We start from the raw sequence: 25,360 nt of genomic DNA, 5'->3' as shown, positions 1-25,360 counted from the left end.
GAGGAGACAAGCACTCAGCACTGCTTAGCAGTGGTAAAGTGCACAGAGTCATAAGGCCAGCAAAAACGAGGTAAGTAAAAATGGAGGAGGAAGGGAAAAAGTTGGTGGAAGACCACCCTAAGCCTGACAAGTCTAACAACTAGTCTTGTATGTGCTCCACATATAACCATTCATTTAATCTGTTGGGGGTTGAGGAAAGTTGCACAGATTTTGTTCCTCAACCTCCTCTTGCAACTAACAGAAATAGTCAATGTTTTTGTTGTTTTCCTGGATACAAGTTTTTATATGGTGCCATGTCACTTAAGTCTGAATATCTATCAGTCTGTGTGATTAGCTGAGAGTTAGTTTAAGTTAATTTGCATCTGGAAATCAGGCATAGGAAGAAATTAGTTTTGAGTGTTATACAGTTGGGTTGTTGCATTCTTTACTTTTTTTTATTAAAACATGCGGAATACTACCTCTGCTTGTATTTGCAGCATTGGAGGCAAAATACAAAATGGATCCCTTTGCCTGTGAAAGCCTCTGCTATCTACTGTGCTCAGGAGAACCACTCCCAGTTCCTTATAGAGCAGCCGTTGGAACACCCAAAACCTCCAGCTGGTCTCGGGGCATAACCACACTAAACTTGACCAGCATGTCCTTTTCACCCGCGGGACCATGGCGGTTCTTTAGAGCCACAGGAGGGGGCAGTTGAAGTATGTGGTGTCCCTGACTCAGATTGACATTTCCCCAGCTGAATTAGACAGATATAGAACAGAATACATCTTTTTTCAAGAGATGCATGGATTTTAAATATAGTTTACTTGAATGATAAATTGATAAAATTTAATTGGCATTAAAATTATGTGTATTAAGAAGCTCTTCAATGGACTTTGGAAACCTTCCTTAATTGTCAGATTGGCATAGTGAGGGAAGTTGCACCAGGAACATGTGCCATTTTCCCTCACACCACTTGCAAACCTTTGGAACAATCGGGTAATTTTCCAGAACTGGGGTGGAGTTGATGTGCTGATCATGTAAATGTTCCGTTGGCATGTATGATCCTCACTAGCAACACCCACCAGGGTTTCTGCACTCCAGGGTACTCTACACCATCTTAATTAGGAGGTGCTCTACAGCGCTGGGGCATAGGGCGGACCAGGGCACAGCCCTGGAGAGGAGTATACATATGCTACATGTAGAGGAGGGTCTTGTGTTGTCTGCAGAGTTGCGACTGTATGCTGTACTTGGCATAGAGAGTAGAGAACCTTGGGTGTAGAGGGGGATAAGACTATCATATCCTTGGTCCCCAGTCAGACCCCGAAGATGGCATCTGTGGCTGCAGAGCTGTGGGGCTGGGCTTTGGCACAACAATTCACTGGGATCCCAGCAGCAGGGATAACCCACTGCCCCTGCAGTGAGATGGATTCCCTTCTGCTATGGTTTCTACGACCCCCTTCCATGCCCTGTTTTCCCACTGTTGCATTCTCTCTGTATTACTCTGCTGTGATCCTCTTCTGTGCTTTCTCTGCCCCTTGCTGTGCTCTACCTGCCGACCCTTCTCTAGTCTCTGGTACCCTCTCTTTCAGTGCTCTTTTGTTAGGATGACCAGGCATCTCGGGTTTGCAGGGACAGTCCTGGTTTTTCACCATCTGTCCTGGCAGATTTCATTCATTTTGGGTCTGGTCCCGGTTTTCAGTGAGGGTCGACCGCAAACAGTGGAGGCATGTTATTATGTGCTCCAAAGCAGTAGTAGCTAACATCTGTTATGAGAACGTTATTTAAATAACATATATGGTTCTGGGTTTAAAAAATTATATTTAATTTAATCCCTTAGTTCCTTATCTGTGTTTCTGCATTGAAAAACGCAGTCATTCTGTGCACCTCATGATGATGTTGAATTAGTCCTTCAAAATCTCCCAATTTCTGACTTTCAAAATCTGGTGACCCAATCTTTTGTCATCAGAAGGTATGCTCCCTGTCTCTTTCCCCACTTGCTATGAACTCTTGTGTGGCCATTGCCTGTGCTGTGTTTTTTGTCTTTTAACATTTGTGTCCGCTGCTGCCACACCTATGTGTAGCGTGTGCCCTAGTTCTTTCTTCCATCCTCATACTCAGATGTAGTACAAGGGGTCATGTGAGGGGAAACCTTTTACAATTGTGAGTGATTCCTCTTCAGTGGCAGTGTGTTGGGATAAGTCTTCAATAGTATGGTATTTATGTTCCTTATGAAAATATTCACTTACTAAGCATGGGATACAAAAGTAAAGGCTCAAAAATATAGACTATATAAATATAAAACATATACAAAATATCTAGCTGCAAATGTTTAGACCATGTAAAAATTACAACTCTGGAGTGCTTAGCTGCTCATTGTTGAGGTCTGGAGATCTTGAACCATCCAAAGCATCTTGGGCAGCAGAAGTCCGGTGAGGATGTCAACTCCCATTCAGGTCCTCAATGTGAAGCATTGACAACCTGAAGTTGCGTATTTTAAATAGTCTCAGCCTTGAAACTGACCAACAAGACTTCTGAGTCTCAGGAGAGCCAATAAGCTTGCAAAATGTCAGTCTTTTGGCCAAGCAGGTACTGGAAGCAAGATTTCCAGGTTCTTTGGTTCTGTTGTCAATAGTAGCTTGCTGGGGGCATGATTTGGCCGAGATGTGTGTGGGTAAGTAGAGTCAACGAAAGCACTGGTGTGGTCCCATGGAGGAATCATGTGGTATTTGAGGTGAGAGAGGACAGCAACTAGCCTCCGCCTCTCTATATATTGCGAAGGCAGACGACTCGTCGATTCTGACAGTGCCTTAAGGTTGGCCGCCATCCATTCATTGTTCTTGAACCCAGGCAAAGCAACTTTGAAAATAGCATAACACAGATTTTGAATACGTTTCTAAAACATGATACACTTTTTATGTAGCTGGGGGCAAAATGGGCAGACGTGATTCACCAGAAGTGTGGGTCAGGACATGTCACCAGTTTTGGGTTTCTAGAGCTTATGAAAAGGGAATGCTGCTCGGTGCAAAGTGAAGGTACAGCATAGATATAGCAAGACTGAGGACACAGGTCACCTGGAGAGAGCATGTTTGGAAACAAGTCACTTATCTTAAAAATTACGATTAACAGGACTGAGAGGAAAGCAATTTGGGAGGTTAGTTCATGTTTTTTCCATTGTTGCCAGGCCCTATAATTTCTCCTTTGCATTCTAGTGCTGATGACTGAGGTATAAGGAAGGTCATAGCACAGCAGCTTAGTAAGACTATTAATAGCACAGTAATTGCAGCTGACAGGTGGCCTTTTGAGATGCTGTGTTACCCCCTCAAGTACTCTAAGCACCCAGATTAAATACAAGCCCATCTGAGACAATCACAGAGCGATGAGTCCAGGATGTGCGGGCACCGGGTGAATGCTGGAATGTTCAGGAGCTGGAGGCGGCAGCAGTGCTTGATGAATTTATGTGCTGTGTAGCACAGGCGAGGAATACATCACAGGTGCTAAGGGGCAGCTGGGTCCCCAATCACACTTGTCGCCGCCACTATGTCAAGTGGTTTCAAACACAATAAAAGAGCTTTGTTCCTCATCCAAGCAATGATCCCCGCACAACAGGTAATGATTTAGAGCAATATGGTGGCTCGGGGAAATAGGGTGCAACTGTGACACTAGTGTGACACTCTGTCGATGTTCCCACCTCTCTCACACACATTGCACCAGGGCGTGAAACTAGATCTGAAGATGGTGGATAAAAATTGCATCCTTCTTGGCAAACTTAAAAAGGAGATTGATTGCAATACGGTCCCCCTTGTGGCTTCATTTTCTGCATTGATGGAGCAGTTTATACTTTCTACTTGACAAGCCAGACAATCTTCTCAGGTTAATCATTTCAAAAATATCCCCTCAATGGTGTCATTAAGCATGACAGCTTCTTGAAAGCAGGCACTTGGGTATAATGGGGATGTTTCGAAAAACATAGAGGGTTCGACCGTGTGGATTGCAGGCGCCTCTCCAGTAAACCAAAAATAAAAGAAATCGGGAATATTTTGTCGCTTAGTCACAACTTTTTAACAGATTGAAATCTATGTAGTGCAGGTGCCCTAATAAACTTGAAAGTCAAATCACTCTCCGAAAAATATGGATTGTACGGGAACTCGCTGTACACCCAAAATCAAAAAATGAAACTTGTGATTCCCGAACACAGGTACGGCCACGGTAAAATATATATCTGTTAGAAAGTAACTTAACATTGATGACATTACGCTATGCAAACAAAAGTTTAAAACGTATTTTAGAACATGATTTGGAGAAAAGACTTTTGTACAGTGAATCTGACATGTTACTCTGCAACAAAGTAAACTTTTAGTTGTTGATTACTCCAACTCTATTGTTCCATATTTTTAAACATTTGTATCCTACTAAACATATACAAAGAATGCCTTAGATGGACTATGCTATTTGTTTTTGCCCCTCATATTCCCTCCCCCCACCCAATTCCTAAAATGTGAGAGAAGAGATAGAAGAATGCAAAAAAGATCAATGCACTGCTAAAGAAATGTAAATGACATCTTTTAAGAGCGGGGCTAGCCTCATTAATAGAACTTGCCGTGACAAAGCTTCGTAAGTTTGTTTCTTCTATTCTTGTGTTTTTCATTCTCCAGAGCCATCGGCGCGAACCCCTTGTACTGTGATTGCAACCTGCGGTGGCTTTCAGGCTGGGTCAAAACGGGGTACAAAGAGCCAGGGATTGCCCGCTGCGCTGGCCCCCCTGACATGGACGGCAAGCTTTTACTCACCACTCCCGCTAAGAAGTTTGAATGCCAAGGTAAGAAAGGGGTCTTCTGTACAGAGCGCCCAGGTCGAGGTCACAGAATGTGGTCGTTGGTTTACTTGGGGGGGGGGGGGGGGGGGGGGTGCATGCAGCCCCCTTGGCTAATTTACAAACTTGTACATCCATCATTCGAAACCCCTCCACAGCACAACTTCGGTTCTATTTGTTGATCACAGTGATGGGTATATTTGGCCTGTGATGTGCTTGTAGTTGCACCAGAAGGCAGAAAGCAGAACAGAGAGCCTTGTGTGGAGTTTGGCGGATCCTCTTTCATAAACGTGCCAGATGACCTGCCCGCCATATTACAAGTACACTACATGCAGCAGACAGGCTTTCGCTCACGTTTTAACAGAGTACCTCGTCCGCCACTTTTTTTTAATGTGAAGTGAACACCTACACAACTTTTATTTAAATATTAACAAATGTATGTTACAGGTAGCATTTAAGCGAGGCACTTTTCATTGTCTATCATTGAATATATCTCTTTTAAGCGCATAAGATTTACTCCAAGAACAAATGCATGTTACTGTGCATTAATAGCAATGTATTGCTATGCACTTGTCTTGTATGGCACTTTTTTTCTAATACAATTTTTATGTGGATCTTTTTTGATTTATGTTTTTTTGCACTTCATTCAGGGCCTCCAGCCCCAAATATCCTGGCCAAGTGTAACCCGTGCTTCTCCAGCCCATGCCGCAATCAGGCCACTTGTCAAAATGACCCGGTGGAGATTTACAAGTGCATCTGTGCAAGTGGGTACAAGGTAAGGTTGACAGAAGGAGCAGTATTTAGACTGCATAGCATGTGGCAGACCCCTGCGTGCATCCTACTCCAGGGAAATAACTCCAACGGGTTCCCAAGGCAACTGTTTTTCTGGAAGCAGATGGTGTTCTAAGTAGTTCTATCTGCTTTCTGTTAATGTGTACTTAAACCTTTGTTTTGGGCATAAAGAAAGCAAATAAGTTTGGCCAGCAAGTATACATGATGATGTCCCGTGATAATTCATGTGAAATAATGTTTTGCTGAGAGACTTGTTTACATATAGCCAGACACAGCACTTTGCTGTAAAGTGCTGAATGGGAATGTATCTTGCTGTTTAAATGTACAAGACAAGAAAAACGTCTGCCTATCTCTCTTCACTGTGTTCTCTGGTGGAGGGCTTTAATCAAAGATATCCAATAAAGATCCTGGAGGGCCTGATCCAAGGCAGAGTTTCAGGATAACAACTTAAAATAAATTTACCCTCACTGATTCTTAAAAGGATCCTGCTTGCATAGTGAGTGGTTATCCAAAAAAGCTTGCTTGCATCAGGACTCCTTGATCTACGTTAGACATCCCTGTCTTAAGTAAACATGGCAATGGCACAGCTTTATTTTAATGTGACTTGTCATAACTCTGCTTACAAAGTCACTAAGGATGATGGAGCAAGAGTTCTACACAAGTACAATTGTCACCTTCTTACAGTCATCAGTAGGAAAACATTGTTCAGCTGCTATATATTTTGTTAGAGCAATTCATTACAGTTCAGACTGTCAGCGTAGGCTTGGCTCCAAGTGCTATATCAGCAGAGGATGGCAGACAAGTCATCAGCTCTCCGAGGCAGGTGAATCTGAGCTCAAGCAGTGAGAGGTGATGAATAATGCTGTCAGCACAGAGGGACCATCACTGAAATAACCTTATCCAGGGAGGTGACCGTCTCCCATAAACCCAGCTCTCATTGGAACTGTGCTTGTGGCATATGTTTACAGGATACAAGCAGTGTCACATGATTGGCTAAATGTAGGGTGGACCAGTGGGTGGAGGCTTCAAAAACAAGAAAGGACAATTTACTCCAGGTATTACCAAGCTACATAACATTACACGCCTCACCCCCCCCCCTCGCCCAGGGAGGTGGGGAGTGGGGGAGTGGAAGGAAAAGCATGCAGATGAAAACTAGAAATAAATATGGTCATTTGTTTAAATTTTTCAATTTTGTAACAGCCGAGCAGCTGTAGGTGATAAACAAGCCCACAGAGTGGCCCCAGCTCTACCCCACCCCCTCCCTCAATGAACGTCCCGCTGAGCCCAAGAGAGGAAACAAAGACAACGAGAAGAGGTAACAAGCATTGTCAGCTGTTCAGAACAGCAGCTGGGCGGCTTTCTTGGTGCTGGACTCGAGCACTGCCACTCGTGGCAGCCTCCAACGCTCTTCACTTTGGAGCAGCATCTGCGGGGGCCAAAGCTACTGGCTACGCCCCTCCATGCCCGCCGCTGAAGAGGCACAGACAGATAAACAGCAGCAGACACGCTACCTCCCTATGAGAACAAAAAAATGAAGAGCGGCATCAGTGAAGTGGACACCGTGATGATACACAAGCTGAGGCAAACAAAAAAAATAGTGTGTTCAAAGAAACCTAAATAAAAAAAAGAGTGATATTACTTGTTACAGGGAGAATCTCCTGGAAGGGTCTGAAATCCCAAAAGGCAGGACTAAGTAAGCATATTCATCAAACAAAAGCAGGCATTTACGGAGGGCACTAACAGGAACGAATGGAAAAGATCGGAGGTGCTTGAAGCCCTCATTGCAGATACAGCATGTCTCAAAAGAGACCGCGCATGCACTGCCTAGTCAAGACCTAAAAAGGAGGAAGAGAGAGGCAGAATAAAGCACAGAGGGAGAAAGAAGGGACCTGCAAGAGTGAGATAACAGGGGAAAGGAGTGTCTGGCAGTAAATTAAAGAGGCCTGAGATGGATTTTGGATTATGCAGCCTTAGTAACTGTTGTGCTGACATTTACTAGCACCAACCGCTGGCTTCTTAGCAGCACTTGGGGCACCAGCACTCTTTATTTTACAAACTAAACAATGGAGAGATTCTGTGTTACATTTGGGGGTGGGGGGAGGCATCGCAATGCTAAATATGCTTCCAACTGGGCTTCCTTTGACAGTGGGCAAAAGTGAAATATCAAATTATGAAGTTGGGAAAGATATAACAGCAGGCAGCAAAACAATACAATTATTTTAAAAGGCACTCAATTTATGACATGCAATTAGCATCTGGGCTCCAAGTTCGAGTAAAAGAAGACTGTGGACTTCATTTAGAGAAGGATAGCCAGTTAGTGGTAATTCCACAGTTGTTCTAATTCTGCTACCACAGCAAGTAATCAAGACGTTACCACCTATCTAGATGGATGTGAGGAAGATAATTGGGAAAATGTATCTGCATTCATTATTATTTCCCACATTTTTATGAGGCCATACAGCTGTTATCTAACTAAAAAAATCATATTTCATGTACAGAAATGCACTTTTCTTTACATGTCCTAACTTTTCCTACATGACACACTAGGTACGGTCTTTGGTCCCACAGGCTGGTAAATACGATTGTAAGAGGTTGGCAACATTTCAAAGAATCTATTAAACTATCTCATGAAGAACGTCACATGTAAGCAATGCATTCGCAACTTAAGATCACTGAGGGGCATTTAGAGGTTGGTAGTAACAAGGCATCAGGTGCATGCCACGTCCACCTCGCTCCTTGATATGAGGAAAAGCCTCATTACCAAGCATTCAAAGATAAACATGACAACAGGGTAGCCACCCTATTCGGGGCGGAACCTCTGAGGGCCTCTTTGTCGGCTATATATTGTACCGGACTGCCATGCACAACAAGGCATGCTGGACATGAAAAATGATCAAAGAACCCCCACATGCTGAGTGAACGCTCTTAGGGCCAGATTTATAGTATTTTAGCAGCGCATTTGCGTCATTTTTGATGCAAAATCGGCGCAAACGTACAAAATATTATTGAATGTTGTAAGTTTGTGCAGCTTTGCGGCGCTAAAAAAGTATAAATCAGGCCCCTAGTGTGTCAAGATTTTTTTTTTATTCATTCTTATGATAAAACACCCTCCCTTGGAGATTTGTCTTTGAAAAATAAAAAAGTACCAACAGATCCACCCTATCATCACTACGTGGCTCGCAGGCTGTCATTTATGTTTTCTGCTTAAGAGGCTCCCGCCACCGAGAATTGATTTAGTCACACAGTCAAACACATACACATATACCCAAATCAAAAAATCCTACACATTCATGTACCACGGTTGAGAGGACAGCCACTTCAGGCAAAAATATTCACAGGCACATTGGTGGCCTTTACATATGGTCGACTGGCTACCCCTGGTCCAGGCAGTTAGTGTCTCAGCCATGCCATCCCAGCCATTTGTCAGCTAGCATGCTAAAAGCTAAATGTGGCCGAGTGCTTGGGTAAATCATTTTAGTGGAGAGCCAAATAGGAGCCCATTCCTGTAAAGGGCCCTTACTGTTGAATGTCTCCGCATTAGCACATAAAAGGGTTCAATACCATAGGTGATTAGCTGCTTAAAGACTACACCATCGAGCAGTGGAGTTAAGATCAATAATGTAAATGTCTGCTTGATGTGTGCATTAAAAATATCCCTATTAGAGAAGCCAGACTATTACCTTACATGACTCATGTTTGCTGCATGTATTTATAGATGCATACTGCAGTGAGCTAAGAAACGCAAAGATCTGCTACAGAACAGAATGTTCTGAAATGTAAATCTCTGATAAAACTGAGACATCAACTTTCTTTGCAGCCCCCAGTCCTGTATTTCTTTCGCCTCAAGTTAACTTGACCTAAATCCTCCTCTAAGCCAATACTTGCTGCTGGAATTCAGTGCAGGTTTGAGTCATTTCGAAGCAGTTGTCAAGCACGAGCACTTTGTCCAAATGTCCTCAATACTTTTGAGTGTACAGCAGGGAGATGTAGTCATTCCTCCAACAGGAATCGATCACGTGCCTGCAGTTGCCCTCAGTACCAGTATCAGCTAAACTGATGCAGGCAGCACGTGTCACTCAAAAAGAGAGAACCTCTAGATATATATGTGCATAATCTGATTGTAGTGTGTTATGTTCTTTCTTTTCCAAACTGTTATCATCTTTTGCTTTAGCTTGAATTAAGTCTGTGAGTGCCTTCTATTCTCTGATAACGCATAGGGACAAAATTTGAAAGCAAGCTTGTAATCACTTTGGAGAGCGTAGGAGTGATAGGTAATAACACATGTAAACCTCTTGATTACTCTACTACACAGATGTGTACAAATGGACCTTACAAGTCAATCCAATCAGGAAAGGCGTGATGTGCAACCATCCTCCGTATTTGTGCTCCAGTGTGGTACTGTAACAAATTATTAGAATCTGGCATCCTCCTGCCCTCATAGGACATATGTCATTATGTATTTCCATCTGCACAATGCATAGACCGTGGCCAGCAGCGGCAATTGCAGCGAAGGTTGCCCGACTCTGCTATGCCGAATACCTCATGCCCCTGCCCTGGATCGTTCCCGCAGGCGTCAAATAGCAAATCAGAAACTCTGTGAAAGTGCTGCTCGAGGAGCCAAGTTGCAACATTAATTTAAAATCAAATTTTCCGCCTTTAGCTATAATATTGTCTTTGCACATTGGTGCAGGGATCCGATGAGCTTCTCTTAAACATGACTGCCTTCAAGCTGCTCAAGGCTTGAGCCAGGACATTGAAATAGCATTGACAGTCACCCTGGAGTCAGCAATCATTAAAGTTTGATGAGTATGGGAGAGGCTTGATTAGTATTGGAAGGTAGCCATGCTCCTCTCCCCTCCTCCATTACATAAACATACCATCTGCTTCGAGAAGACAGGCATACTCTGAAACCAGACTTGATGCTCCTCTTCATAGGGAACCTCATTTCTGTCGCCCATCCAAATAGACGGCACTGTTTCCAGGAACATTTCTTCTCTTGCACTCGCCAAATTAAATTATTCCACTTCCAAATCACTTTATGCAATCTCTCTCGGCCCCCACGCACACACACATTAATAACTCGTACACACAAATACACACACACATCACAAATTCATACATGCAAACAAGTACATATATGCAGTTATACACACATATATACACATCCGAGCCTCATACACATATATTTATATACAAACACATACATATAAATGTTTGTGTGTATGTGTATATGTTTGTACGTGTGTGTATTACCTTATCGACCCCAACCCCTAAACCCTACAAACCCAAAAATGTACAAATACCCTTACACCCAAATACCCCTACCCACCATAAACCTTAAAAATACCCTTGCCCCACAAATGCGCCTACCTACCCTAAACCCTAAAATACCCTTGCCACCCTAACACCAATACCCACCCTAAACCCTAAAAATACCCTTGCCGCCCTAACACCATTACCCTCCCTAAATCCTAAATACCCTTGCCACCCAAATACCCTTACCCACCCTAAATCCTAAAAATATCCTTTCCACTTAAATAACCCTACCCACCCTAAAGCCTAAAAATGCCCTTGCCACCCTAACACCATGACCCACCCTAAACCCTTAAAATACCCTTGCCATCCAAATACCATTACACACCCTAAAAACGAAAACTACCCTTGTCTTCCAAAAAATCCTTTCCCCTAAAAGCTAAAAATAACCTTACCACTCAAATACCCTCACCCACCCTAAATCCTAAACGTACCTTTGCCATCCAAATACCTGTACCCCCAAACCCTAAAAGTATCTCTGCCACCCAAAATACCCCTATCCACCCTAAAACCTAAAAATAGCCTTGCCACCCAATTACCCCTACCCACCCTAAACCCTAAAAGTACCCTTGCCACCCAAATACCCTCACCCACCCTTAACCCTAAAAATACCCTTTCTACCCAAATAACCTTACCTGCCCTAAAAGCTAAAAATGTCCAGGCCATCCAAATATCCTTATCCATGCTAAACATACCCTTGCCACCCAAATACCGTTACCCATCGCAAACCCTAAAAAATACCCCGGCAACCCTAACACAATTACCCACCCTAAACCCACCATTGCCACCCAAATACCGTTACCCACCCTAAAATTACGTTTACTACCCTAACACTATAACCCACCATGAACCCTACAAAAACCTTCCACCCAATACCTCACCCACTCCTAAACGCTAAAAATGCCCATATATATATATAAAACCTACTGGCAGTCGCTAGTAGGTAGTTACAGTTAGGACCCTGGCCGTGTTTCCATAGAAAAAGCATTTATTGACTTGCCTTTATCTTTAGCACCATTTGATGAAACTTCACAAGAGTTTCCTAAAAAAGTGTGCCAGTGATTCTTGTTGCGCACGGGAAGTTTCAGGTGATCATTTCCTCAAGTGGGGGCTGAGAAAAAGGGGGGTTAAAAAAATATGCATTTGCCAAATTAATTCCCATATGAGTTTTGAACACAACACATCCCACACTACTGGACTGAATTACACCAGATTTGGCAAAAAGCTAGCTGTCAGTACGCAGATACTCATGCCCTAAGGTAAAAATAACTCGCGCCCTCGCCATACACTGCTAATTGCCCCACAAGTTATGGCACTCATAACATCTTTGATAACATCATTGATGATATCAGTGTAATATTTGCAGTAAAATATTTGATGCAAAAACTATGCATGGTGGGGGCGCAAGATATAGTTAAGGGCACGAGTTACTTGAGATAAATCTAGCTATAACAGGTGAATTTCTATGGTTTTGTACGTTTAAAATGTGAGCCTAACTATAAGGTCTGTGTAATCTTTGGCTTTTTAAATACATATATATATATATATATATATATATATATATATATATATATATATATCTTTCTGTTTTAGCAAGAGAAAACCGCACTCTGTCGTTGTGCCAAAAATACCTTAACTTTTAATACATTAGTGAGATCATAAACAAACAAACAGGAATCCCCTGACGCGTTTCGGTCTCACCGGACCTTGTTCACAGGTGTTTCCTGTGTGATAATTTCGGCGCTTTAAATAAAGTACTCCAAAGTAACAGAAAAAATACTCAAGTTACACCACTTATCAAGGGTTACTCCATAACATCACTAAATATATACACTTTAACAAAGAAAAATTAAACGTTTTTCTATATACATATTTACCAAATTGTAACAGTGTTTTAACTACAATCCAAGGTGTTTTTCACTAAGTTCCACATTGCATTCTGGTATATGTAGTTTATAGCATTTCATTGAATCAAATTATTTTTAAATATATGTCATAAAATCTTATTTCAGCGACTAATGGAGACTTCAAAGCAATTTCTGAGGTGTGTTAACAAAATGTAGGGGCCCTCATTAGTTTTTAATTTATATTCACATTGGATTCATATTCATGTATTGCATGTTACCTACAATAGCACAATCCCCAACGTTTCTTTTAAATAAGGCCCTCACTAAATCCTGCACCTCTGATGTAAGGAAATTAATGTTTGGGTATTATTCCTTCAGTCAACTTATATTGATAGCGCCAAAATTATATGTCTATCTGACAAATGACAACGGGAAAGAAAGCATCTTATCAATTGGTGGAAATGACATAAAATAAATGAATGGTAACATCTTATGAGCTATGACAACCCTTATAGGTGTACAAAACAAACCATTGGAAGTTACTGAAATAGTTAAACCTCTTGGGGCGGGCCTGACAGATAAAAGACCACCTTCCAAGTTTTACCCAGCACTACCAGCAGGGAATAAAATAGATTTATTTGCGGAGATGGTCATTCATGATCTTTATAAAAAGAATTGGAATAAGAAAGAGGAGAACTTAACCATACCAGAGAAACAGGTGCTGCACAGACTTCAGATGGAAACAATGGTTGAAATCAAACCCGTGGACAAAGGTGGAAACATTGTAATACAAAATAAACAGGATTATGTGAAAGAAGCGATGCGGCAATTGTCGGATAAAACCTGTTATGCACATGTTACTGGGAACCCAGTAATAAAACTGAAGCAGGAGATAAATTTGTGTATCTTAAGGTGGGAAGATCAAGGCCTCATTGATCAAGTAGAGGCAAAAAATATTTTTGTGGAACATCCTGTAACTCCAACAATATACTTCCTCCCTAAAATTCATAAAAATTTGCAACATCCACCAGGTAGACCTATAATATCAGCCAAAGCATCTCTATTAGAACCTATGTCAGAATACATAGATTTCTTTCTAGCACCCTTGGCAAGAAATTTGAACTCCTATTTACGTGATACAGGAGACTTACTGTTACAATTGGAAGGGATACCTTGGCAGGACACCTATAAATTAGTAACAATGGATGTAGTTTCGCTTTACACGAACATTGAACATCAAATAGGAACCCAGGCATGCAAATTCTTTCTCAACCAAAGGAATATACGTTTTTATCAACACAATGAGATGCTTCTGGAAATGATTAACATTTGTTTAACGAATAATTATTTCTTGTCTAACCAACAACTGTATCTGCAAATTAAGGGCACGGCAATGGGTTTTTCTTTTTCTCCCAATTTTGCGAATCTGACAATGGGATGTTTGAACAACGAATAGCTTGGGCAGAAGAAAACAAGATTTACCAACAAAAAGTAGTGACTTGGCTGAGGTTTATTGATGACCTTTTTCTTATCTGGGATGGTACTGAGTCAGAATTTGATGAATACTTTAAGATCTTGAACTCTAATGTAGCCAAACTTAATTTCACCTACGACATCAGTGCGACACGTGTGACATTTCTAGATCCAGAAATTTATGTTAAAGAGGGGACAATTCAGACTTCATTGCACAGGAAAATAACAGCTACGAACTCCATATTACATGCTAACAGTTTTCACCCACCACGAACAAAGTGGAACATTCCCTATGGTGAATTTCTACGAATAAAGAAAATCTGCTCAGAGCCGCAAGAGTGTGAGAAGCACTTAAAATTAGCGGAGGAGAGATTCCTGGCAAGACAATATCCGAAAAAGTGTTTAGCTCTGGCACAGAAACGTGTGAAACAATCATCAAGAGAAAAATTAATTCATGGAGGAAACCAAGCCATTAAACATGCCAAACAACAACAGCTGAGGTTCATAACAACATACTCACAGAGTGTCACACAAGTTCGTAAAATCTTGGAAAACCACTGGGCAATTTTACAAATGGACCCAATAGTGGGGGAAATCATGGGACAATACCCATTAATGACTTTCAGAAGAACAGCAAACTTAAGGGATAAATTAACGCACAATCATTTCCAAACTACAAAAGCAAACTGGTTACAGAAAACTGGCTTTTGGAAATGCAGCAGCTGTAAGGGATGTAAAATTGGGGTGAATAAGAAAGAGTACTCCACAAATACTGGCATGGAGAGAGTGATACGTAAGCACTTGAACTGTAAAAGTCGATTCACAGTATATGTGATTGAATGTCCTTGTGGGTTGAAATATGTTGGCAGTACCATATGTGAGACCAAAAAGCAAATTTTAGAACATATTCGAGCAACTATCAATATGGATAGGAGCTATGCAACAGCGAGACATATGGAACAGAAACATGATAGCAAGTGGGAACTCATGACATTCTATGTAATTGATCAGGTACTAAAATCAGAACGTGGTGGTGACAGAGAAAAGAAATTGCGTCAACTAGAATCCAGACATATACTTGATATCCGATCTCTCACCCCGCTAGGTTTAAATCAGGATGAGGAGTTATTTGTACACCTATAAGGGTTGTCATAGCTCATAAGATGTTACCATTCATTTATTTTATGTCATTTCCACCAATTGATAAGATGCTTTTTTTCCCGTTGTCATTTGTCAGATAGACATATAATTTTGGCGCTATCAATATAAGTTGACTGAAGGAATAATACCCAAACATTAATTTCCTTACATCAGAGGTGCAGGATTTAGTGAGGGCCTTATTTAAAAGAAACGTTGGGGATTGTGCTATTGTAGGTAACATGCAATACATGAATATGAATCCAATGTGAATATAAATTAAAAACTAATGAGGGCCCCTACATTTTGTTAACACACCTCAGAAATTGCTTTGAAGTCTCCATTAGTCGCTGAAATAAGATTTTATGATATATATTTAAAAATAATTTGATTCAAAGAAATGCTATAAACTACATATACCAGAATGCAATGTGGAACTTAGTGAAAAACACTTTGGATTGTAGTTAAAACACTGTTACAATTTGGTAAATATGTATATAGAAAAACATTTAATTTTTCTTTGTTAAAGTGTATATATTTAGTGATGTTATGGAGTAACCCTTGATAAGTGGTGTAACTTGAGTATTTTTTCTGTTACTTTGGAGTACTTTATTTAAAGCGCCGAAATTATCACACAGGAAACACCTGTGAACAAGGTCCGGTGAGACCGAAACGCGTCAGGGGATTCCTGTTTGTTTGTTTATGATCTCACTAATGTATTAAAAGTTAAGGTATTTTTGGCACAACGACAGAGTGCGGTTTTCTCTTGCTAAAACAGAAAGAGAATCTTGTTTTCTGAAAATATGGTTGTCCTGCCGCAAACCAGCACCACCGGAGAATTAAGTGCACCGTAACACGCAGATCAGGACATCTTTTCTTTCATATATATATATATATATATACACACACATATGTATATATATATATATATAGATAAATAGATATACCTATGTACATAGATATATCTATATATATAGATAGATAGATATATCTCTATATATCGATATATCTATCTATCTATCTATCTATCTATCTTTCTATATATATATATATATATATACATATATATATATATATATATATAGAGAGAGAGAGAGAGCGAGAGAGACAGACTAGGAAACCATATACCAAGCCAAACCCCCCACACATACTCATATATAAACGTACTTCTGTTCTGGACTTCAATTCCCCAACCTCAGAGATAACCTTCTTCCAAATCCATTTAGTCAGATATCATTGCTTTGAGTCAACACTAGCAGATTGCATTGCTTCCACTCTGCAAATTGATTCACCCTGGCACCTGAGACAAATACCCTAGCATTTGGCTGACATTCTGAGAAACCTACTTACATCTTGAATGGAAGCCAGGACATAGAATGAATCACTGTAACACAAGGCAAGTTAGAGTCAGAGGGCCTAGACATAGCTAGGAACAGTAGGACAACACACATTAAGAGCAGTAAGAGGTGTAGAAAGACTGTGAATCAACCGTATGCCCAACTTGCAAAGCCCCAGTCGAGAATCTCCCTCACGTCCTTTTTGCCTGCCCCGCGTACACCGCCCCCCGTAGGAAATGGCTGGCCCCGGCATGCAGACCTCTGGGAGTTCACAGCTCTGCGCTAGCCGTGCGAATCCTCAGATCAGACACTAGGCCAACGCTAGTGATCGCTGTCGACAAATTCCTCGGAGCTAGTTGGCTTATTAGAGGGAAAACACTTCTGGATAAAGACTCCAAATAAGACTGTCCCATCGTCCTGTGCAGCACATTTTACTCCATTTTATTCCATTTTTATTCCACTTTTTTTCCATTTTTTTTCTTAGCTTTTACTCCTTTTTATCATTATATTTACTTGTAATTATCATTATGTTTATTTATTTGTATTTATTATTGCTTTCGCTTTTTTGGCTCTTGTATCCGCAATAAAGCTCGTTTGAACTGAATCTGACAGAGGTTGACCTACTCCTTAATTTGTGCTGGTGGTTACAGTTGCACAACACTGGGACTTTTTTTTCTGGATGGATGATTTATTGTTTCATTATTAGACTTTCACTCAGAGCAAGAGAGGTAAAAAATTTTGATTTTTTTTAAATGACAAAGGAGTGAAAATGGAGCTCTTGGGGACTTCAGTGAAAACTAGCATTTGAACAAATCACTGCCTGAAAGATAAGAAGCGAACCATTATAGGCTGCTTTTGATGATGCCTTTGTGGGAACAAGTAGTCAACAATACAGCTTCTTGTAGTAAAGGCCACTGATTCATCAAGGAGTAACGATTGGGAGGTATTTATACAAAATAGCATAGACAAATATTGTGTGGATAAAATATAGTGTCAAGAATACCAAGGCCAAAAATACTGTGAAGGTAAGTTTCTATAGGAAAGCAAAGTTTTTCTATATATGACTTCACATATATGTACCTTGACAATATATTTCTTCAAGGTATGTAGATGTGGAGTTAGGAATAGTAAATCTATACTTACTTATTTGCACTTACCTACTCAATATTTTGGCCCTCAGTTTTTTTGACACCATGTTTTTGGTTCTGATATTCTGATCGTGATCCAAATGGGAGGTGTTGCTCTTGAATGAAAGGTGATGGGCTAGGGAAATTAGGATTAACGAAGAAGAATACTATTAGTGGTACGTTGGTTGATGCAGTGGTGCTGTGATTTTCAGGTTAAATGTATGGTAACAGTGACACCACCACCAGATTAGCGGTGGTCGTGCAGTGTTCCTCTGTGTATTGTGATGCTTATGGGTCACTATTTTGTAATAAATGAGTTTGCCAAACTACATTTTAAATCATACTGGATAGGTACGTAGTAACACGTGGTAAGCAAGAATTTACTCCACTGTCAGCTCTAAAATGATCTGCTTAAGGACAATTTTATGCTGAAGCAGTCTCTTCATCTGGCTTTACTTTTTCAACTATAGGCATTTGTAAGACTATATCAGTCTTTAATTTCAGATAAACCACAGTGGACCTAAATGGAATGTAATTGAGTTCACGATTTAAGAGATCTTTTATGAAAGGGCCTCTAGAGATATTAAAATGTGTACACATTGTAAGCGATATACTTACAACCAAGAGTTTTTACATTGACACAGAATGTTAAGCTTTATCAAACATCACAGGCCAGGCTCTCAAAGAATTCAGAAATTATTGATTTTGGAAATTGTAAGCTTTCATACTTTTCCTGTGAATCCCAGTTAAGTAATGTTAACCATCTCTATGCATTCTACATTCCAATTGAAACAGAGCGTGACAGGTTGTGGATAAATTATGAAATACTACTTACAGCTCAACATACAAGATCAGACCTGTTGTCTCCACAAAAAAACTCAAGTATACTTCACAATTAGACCCCATCAGGAAAAATTTACTTTCCCAATAAAGAGATTCCTATGAAATCTCATTTAATAGGATCACCAAGGTGATACCGAAAGTGAGACTGTGAGAACATGCCAGCTGGTGGTTTTAAGTCAGAATATAATTGTTAGGAATATTGTCTGACATAAATAAATTGTTTTAAATATTGTTTACCCAAATATTGCACGCATGGTGTAGATCTTTTATTATCTCTAATTTAGAGATATCTTACTAAACAATATCTGGGACAGGATATTCATGTCTGACACTATTCTGACAACTATATTCTGATCCCACTCCCAGCTGACATGTCTCTTGTAAATGAAGTATAACTGTGATGTTTCTAGTACAGCAGATTAGAAAATAGTTGCATACATTTTTTTCTCTCCTACAGGGCAGAGATTGTGAAACACCCCTAAATGTATGTTCCAGTAATCCATGTGAAAATGGTGGAGTATGCCATTCAAAGGAAGGTGGGGAAGAAGATTCCTTCATGTGAGTACACCTTGAATTTTTCATTGCTAAATACATTTCACCCACTTTATCCAATTTTGGAAGTTTGCTTTTGAAATAAAACCTATGCTGTGCAGGCACATTGAACATGGTGTCTGCACAGCAAAGCTTTAGCACCTTCAGCGAAGTCTTCATGGCAGTGGCTGTACTGAAAAAGCAGGTATCTCAGCTCGGCAGAGATCTCTAAATATGGTAGGCTTTCCTCCACCAAAACTGCAGAGTACATCTTGCTATACTCTACATATGGCCATTGCTCCCAACATCATTTCTAGAAGACAGTTGCATGCGTTTACCACACTCTCTGGAAAGAAGAACGGCATTTGTTTTTTGCTGCACCTTTTTTGTATGTAACCACAATTTCACTGAAATCGTCTTGTGTCCTCTACTTTATGTGTAAACTGACAGTGATAATAAGCACCCCTTACAAGAACCAACAGCTGGGGGATAGGAATTTAATAGGCATAATAATTATCCCCTATTCTGAGTTCAGCCCAGGTAAATGGAGCATAACATTTGGATTATGTTCCTTACCACACCAAAGTCTACATTTTGCAAATGTTAGATTTTATCAGGTTTGACCTGCCAAAATGTAACGCCAGGCATCCGACTTTGTTGCACCTTGGAATAACTATGTGCTGTGAACTCTGACAAATGTATATTTGTGCACTTTAGTCTGATGAGGACCTTATCACTGCCTCTGCTTACATTATCAAAGCTCTTGGGAGGCCCTTCTAGTTTTTATAATGAAGTACAATGAAGCTGGAAAAGGTGGAGAACTTGTTCTTTGCATTTCATATTTCCTTATCTTTTCATCATTGCAGCCAGTAGTCTGGTTCACACAGTTGTTTCATACATTTCACTACAGCTCATTAAAAGAGTCTTAGAAGGTGCAGGTCATCTACCAGCAAGAGAGATTTGAGAATCACATTACCATTCATTAAAAATGAAGGTGACATAAATCTTCGAAAGAATAGATACTATGTGTGCAATGCACAAGTGGCAAGCTAATCATATGCATGATTTTTATGGAACTAAAAAGAAAGAAATAGGGCCTGATTTGGAGTTTGGAAAATGCTGTTTACTCCATCAAGGTGACTGAGTAATCTGTTGCTTTGACTGAGTAACTGCATTCCTAATTTAGAAATGTCCATCGGCCCAGCAGACATCTCTGAACTTTGTCAGCAACTGCTGTCCTGGCAGCTTCTGTCAATGCATTAAATGTTTGAGGTGCTGTACCATCAAAATGGTGCTACTGTCTGCCAAACTTCTAACATGTTTTTGTTTTTTCAAAAACAAAATCCCAAAGTAGAATGCTGTCTTAAAAAAAAAAAAAAAAAAAATAATAACACCCATGCCCCCCCCCCACACACACCATGGATGTTTTCTTCCATGGTGTGGGGGTCAATTAAATGTTTTACTGTCTGACGCATTATTTTCAGCAGTAAGGGAGAGTAAAAACTGTCCAATTGACTGCCCACTCTAAATCGGGTGGGCCTTCGAATGGCCAAATCTCTGAAATTCCCTAGTTTGTTGTGACGTTGGAGGACTGTGTCAGTGACAGATTAGTCCCTGTCGCTCACATACTTAAGATCCTTTCATCTGTAAATCAGGTGGGTGGACATTCAGTTTCGCAGAGGGTACTGCATCGCCATTGTGACAGAGTACCTTCTTCAACAAACTCTAAATCAGTCCCGTAGTGCAGTGGGAAAATGCCAATTTTACATGAAGAGGCTTTCCAGTGATTGGTGTCAATATGTCTCAAAAAATAAGTGGATGCTATCACACAAATCCACATTCTACAACGCCAATTGTTGGGGGTTGTTAATGATCCACGACTTGGTAAAGAAAATAGATTTTTTCTCCTCTCAGATGACCTTTTTAACTGGCAAAACTAATATGTCACGCCTATGAGTGCTATTGGCTTTGGCAATGTTTTGCAGCCATCCTGTCCACCAGGTCGGATGCTTTTCAGTGTGGCTAAAACTAATTTAAAAAGAGCTATGATGCATCTAGGTCGGATGTGTTTCATTTTTAAAAAGTACTTTGGCATTGAATGCATATTAGTCGTTTTTTATCATTGTTATTATTATTTTTAGCCATGCTGCACAGCAGCCACGCTACTGTACACTATGGGTACAAATCATTGCCAAAGTCAGCAATGCCCATGATGGACAGCATGAACAAAAGGCACTGGCAGAGCCAATCACCTCAAAGGCGAGACCTACTGGCTTTACTAGTGCTTGGTAGGTCTCTGCAAAACACTCCTATCATCCTGAGTAAATCAGTTCATCTGCCTATACGTGAAAAACGAAGAAAAAAAATAAATTTCACAAAAAATCCTATGACATAAAGAAACCAATTGCACCAATGTCCATGTCCATGTCTTAGTGAGAATACATTTGAAAGCAGATAACATCTATCACAATAAAAGCAGATAACATCTGTTGTCACAATAAACATCCATTTTAAAGGAGACAAGGGCTTCTTTGAAGTCTTTGTGGCATAATAAAACATAGCTACTAATGGCAAGTGGTTCAACAAGGTCAAAAGGGAGAAAGAGTACCTCAATGACAGTGTGGTCAGCAGAAAGACAGCAGTCAAGCTGAAGCAATCAGTACTTGGTCCATGCTCCAGCCAAAAGAACAGGAAGTGAAGCTAGCATACACTGGCCAATTAGAAGGCAGCAAATGAGAGTGACAATGAAGCCAATGAATGTTAAGCAACGAGCTGGCTGCAAGCCCATTATTGCATACAATATCTCTTGCAAGCAAGAGCGCATTTATTGCATGCACTACGCAGGCGAGACCTAAAAATATGGTATACACAATGCACTTCTCAGCATGTGCTGACTGTTTGCTGGTGGCTTGCATGTGTAACATGTTTCTATAAGCTATTGTTGTTCAAAGCTAATGAGAATACATACCAGATTGATATCTTACCTTATTTTCAGTATAGTGAACACATAACCACGTGCCACACTTTTGTTCAATTGTGGAATTGAGAAGCATGCATCAAGGCCTAAAGCTCTTTATCTGTTACCAGAAGGGTAACTGCTGCCAAAATTATTTTTTCACGAAAAAATCCCAGGGTTCTTTCAAAAGTGCATCAATTACATCCCAGCTATTAATCTTTTGAAAGCTGTATTGCAGCAGATCCCTCATTAAATCTTCTGGAGACTACAACATGGAAGCAGATGCCAAGGTCTTCAAAAGTGAAAGAAGTGGAATGCTTTGAGACAGAAACTGAGACCAGAATTCAAACATATGCACTTCAGGAAAGACCTAAATACGCAGTTATTCAGGAAAGTCTTTGATTACCCCACAGAACTGATGGTTGCATTGGAAGAATATCGGACAGGCTGGCATATCCCTGGATAATAAGTGGACTTCTGTTAACTCACCATCCTGGACTCCCACTATCATATTGTACAATGATCCAAACCAACCACAAGGTTACCACCTTGTGGTTACTTTGTAGTATTGTAAGTATTGAAGGCCCATGCTCACTTCTATAAGTAGTGTGGGCACTGAGAAACACTCTTCCTAACTATATAGGGGCTCAAGTCTTCCAATACAGAGGAACTTAGAAGTGCACACAGAGAAATACACGCATACACACACACACATACACACACATATATATATACTGGAAGATGCAGGATTACAAGAAAACAACAGCCAGCCAGGGCAAAAATCTGGATCCCAAAGGATACAATAAGTCACAAGAAAATGTAATATCCAAGAAAGAAGTGACTCAAACAGATGATCTCATTAAAGAACAAAAATATATGTCTACTACAATGTTTCAGTTTCCGCCTTCCTCAGGTAGTACAAGATGGTTTGCTATATATATATGTCTAAACAAAGCAGCTCCACTACAGAGCCAGGGGCACTCTTGGATTCCACTTCCTCACCCCAGCATGACGCGTTTCGGTGAAGTGCCTTCTTCAGATGCCGGTAATTACAGGACACATGCCCACTAGTGTTTAAATACGTTTTTACAGACTTCATTTCCCATAATGCACCAAGCTGGATATGCTACCACTCTGATTTTTCTTAATTGTTTTTACACAGCCTGCTGCAGAGACAGGATATTACTTACATGAAGTGGCGCAGATTGGTTTGGACATTAATTACGTGCGGTGCTGCTTGCACGAAGGAGGCACCCACCTGATAGAGTTCGGTAACAATGAGCAGCATTTGGGTGAATGTACTTTCGTTCGCTACCTGAACTGCCATTGTCCCCTTTTCAAACACATGCCTGCTGCAGACAGGGCATAACTTACATGAAGTGGCGCAGATTACAATAATCAGCGTTTCCTGGCTGTGTGTGGAGTCTCAGGGGGGAGATGTGGCAAGGTGAAATGGTTCATTAGAACTACTGATAAAGGGCCACATGCACGTTTTGAAATTTGAGTAAGAGAGAGATTCAGGCTGGGAATGCACTTGCCACTACAGTACAGGTAAGTGCCCAAAATCAAAATGTTCTTGGTATTACAATCCACTGAGAGAAAATATGATTGGGACTGTGTAAAAACAATTAAGAAAAATCAGAGTGGTAGCATATCCAGCTTGGTGCATTATGGGAAATGAAGTCTGTTTGTAATCATTAATGAATTGAAGGAGGAGTAAAAACGTATTTAAACACTAGCGGATTCTAAAGCTGACCGTGCAAGAATATCCTTTGCACGGTTGGGAGTGGGATTTGGAGACTTTAGATATTAGCATCAGTCCTGTTACACATTAGTGCAAATCTGCCAGACAGACATACAGCACTATATGAAACTTGCACATAAATAACTTCAACAGTACCTTTATTGAATTGTATCTAATTTCCTTGGCGGGTGAAATCTCAAAGGCTTCTTAGTCAGCTTTGTGCTTGTAATCTTCTCCAGAGTCATGTTGTCAATTATTAAATTGTACCCACTACTGCTTACAGTGGCATTACTCCTATTTCCCTTTAATCTTTCCTTAAGTGGCCAGATAATGCAACCGGGTGGACAGACAGTGTAGGGATGTTTCTTCTGCTCAGAGATGGTGAAGAGAAAGATCGCATGCCAGCACAGTAAATCTATTGGTTAGTTGCTGAAGATTTCTTCTTGGCTAGCATTAAGATGGGGCTATTGTAACTGTTAGAAATTGGGTTTCTGATTGGCACAGGTATGCAACCTTTTTAAGCAGGAACCACAGTCCTAGTCAGGGTAAGTACCAAACACATCTTAAATTAACCTGTGCTCACCACCTGGTAGCTTGGCATAGATAAATCAGTCTTAACTTAAGAGGCAAAGTGTAAAGAATTTGTGCGGAACTGCAAACAAGAAAACAGTGGAAAAAACATGCAAAAAGATACCACAGCTTGTAAAAATAAAGCTTCATTTAATGAGCACAACACGATCAAACGACAAAAATCGAATAGGTGGAACCTGTGAAATGAATTTTAAAAAATAAACTGAAATGTAGTACTAAACAGCATAAAGCGCTTACTGGAGCTATCTCGTCATGATAGACTGGGTCAAATCTCAAACGTCAGGCTGACCACAATGGAGTGCAGGTCGGATATGGGGACCAGACATGGCCCGCTGAGAAAGTACCTTGTTTGCTTCAACGTTGAGGGGGATGCAAGGGGCAGAGGAGGCAATGTGCCATTGTCGATCTTTGTGATAGAGGCAATGTGACGGCTCTGAGCTGCACAAATTTGGAGATGCATCAGAAACACAGTTAATGCGCTGTGCATTTGGCAATGAATGTCCTCGATCCTTGGAGTGATTTGTGGCAATAATGGAGATGTCCAGTTCCCAGCAGCGCAAAGGTGTGGATGTGTTGATTCTTGTCTGAAGCTGCACTTCATTCCCAGTTCCAAGGGCTCTGGACTGGATTGACACCACTTGGCATACAGCATGTTGTTTTTATTTTGTACTATACTAATATTGAATGATGGGATATAACTCAATATTAGTGTAGTAGACCCAAGTTGATAGAGTCCAGGTGCTGTAAATGATGTGTTTGAAATCTTTTGTGTCCATGAGACTTCAGAAAATGGAAATCAGCCAAGCAAGCCCTGGAGTCACTCTGTTACTGGGTTCAAGTGTTGTGTGTCCATTCCTTCTCAACCAGGCAAGGAGGGCAG

The 25,360-nt window shown here is 40.6% G+C and overlaps 1 protein-coding gene across 1 annotated transcript in view; it reads left to right on the top strand.

Annotated features, from left to right (window-relative positions):
• SLIT1 (slit guidance ligand 1) overlaps positions 1-25,360 on the top strand; it is a 687,657-nt gene that overhangs the window by 576,760 nt on the left and 85,537 nt on the right. The window contains exons 26-28 of the mRNA XM_069239602.1: positions 4,632-4,795; positions 5,440-5,564; positions 19,116-19,216. Coding sequence (XP_069095703.1) covers positions 4,632-4,795; positions 5,440-5,564; positions 19,116-19,216 — 390 coding nt within the window. The remainder of the gene's footprint in view (positions 1-4,631; positions 4,796-5,439; positions 5,565-19,115; positions 19,217-25,360) is intronic.

Source organism: Pleurodeles waltl, chromosome 6 (genome assembly GCF_031143425.1).
Source record: "Pleurodeles waltl isolate 20211129_DDA chromosome 6, aPleWal1.hap1.20221129, whole genome shotgun sequence".
Lineage (NCBI taxonomy): Eukaryota > Metazoa > Chordata > Amphibia > Caudata > Salamandridae > Pleurodeles > Pleurodeles waltl.
The sequence above is the reverse complement of the archived record's forward strand: the minus strand, read 5'-3'. Positions and strand labels throughout refer to the sequence as shown.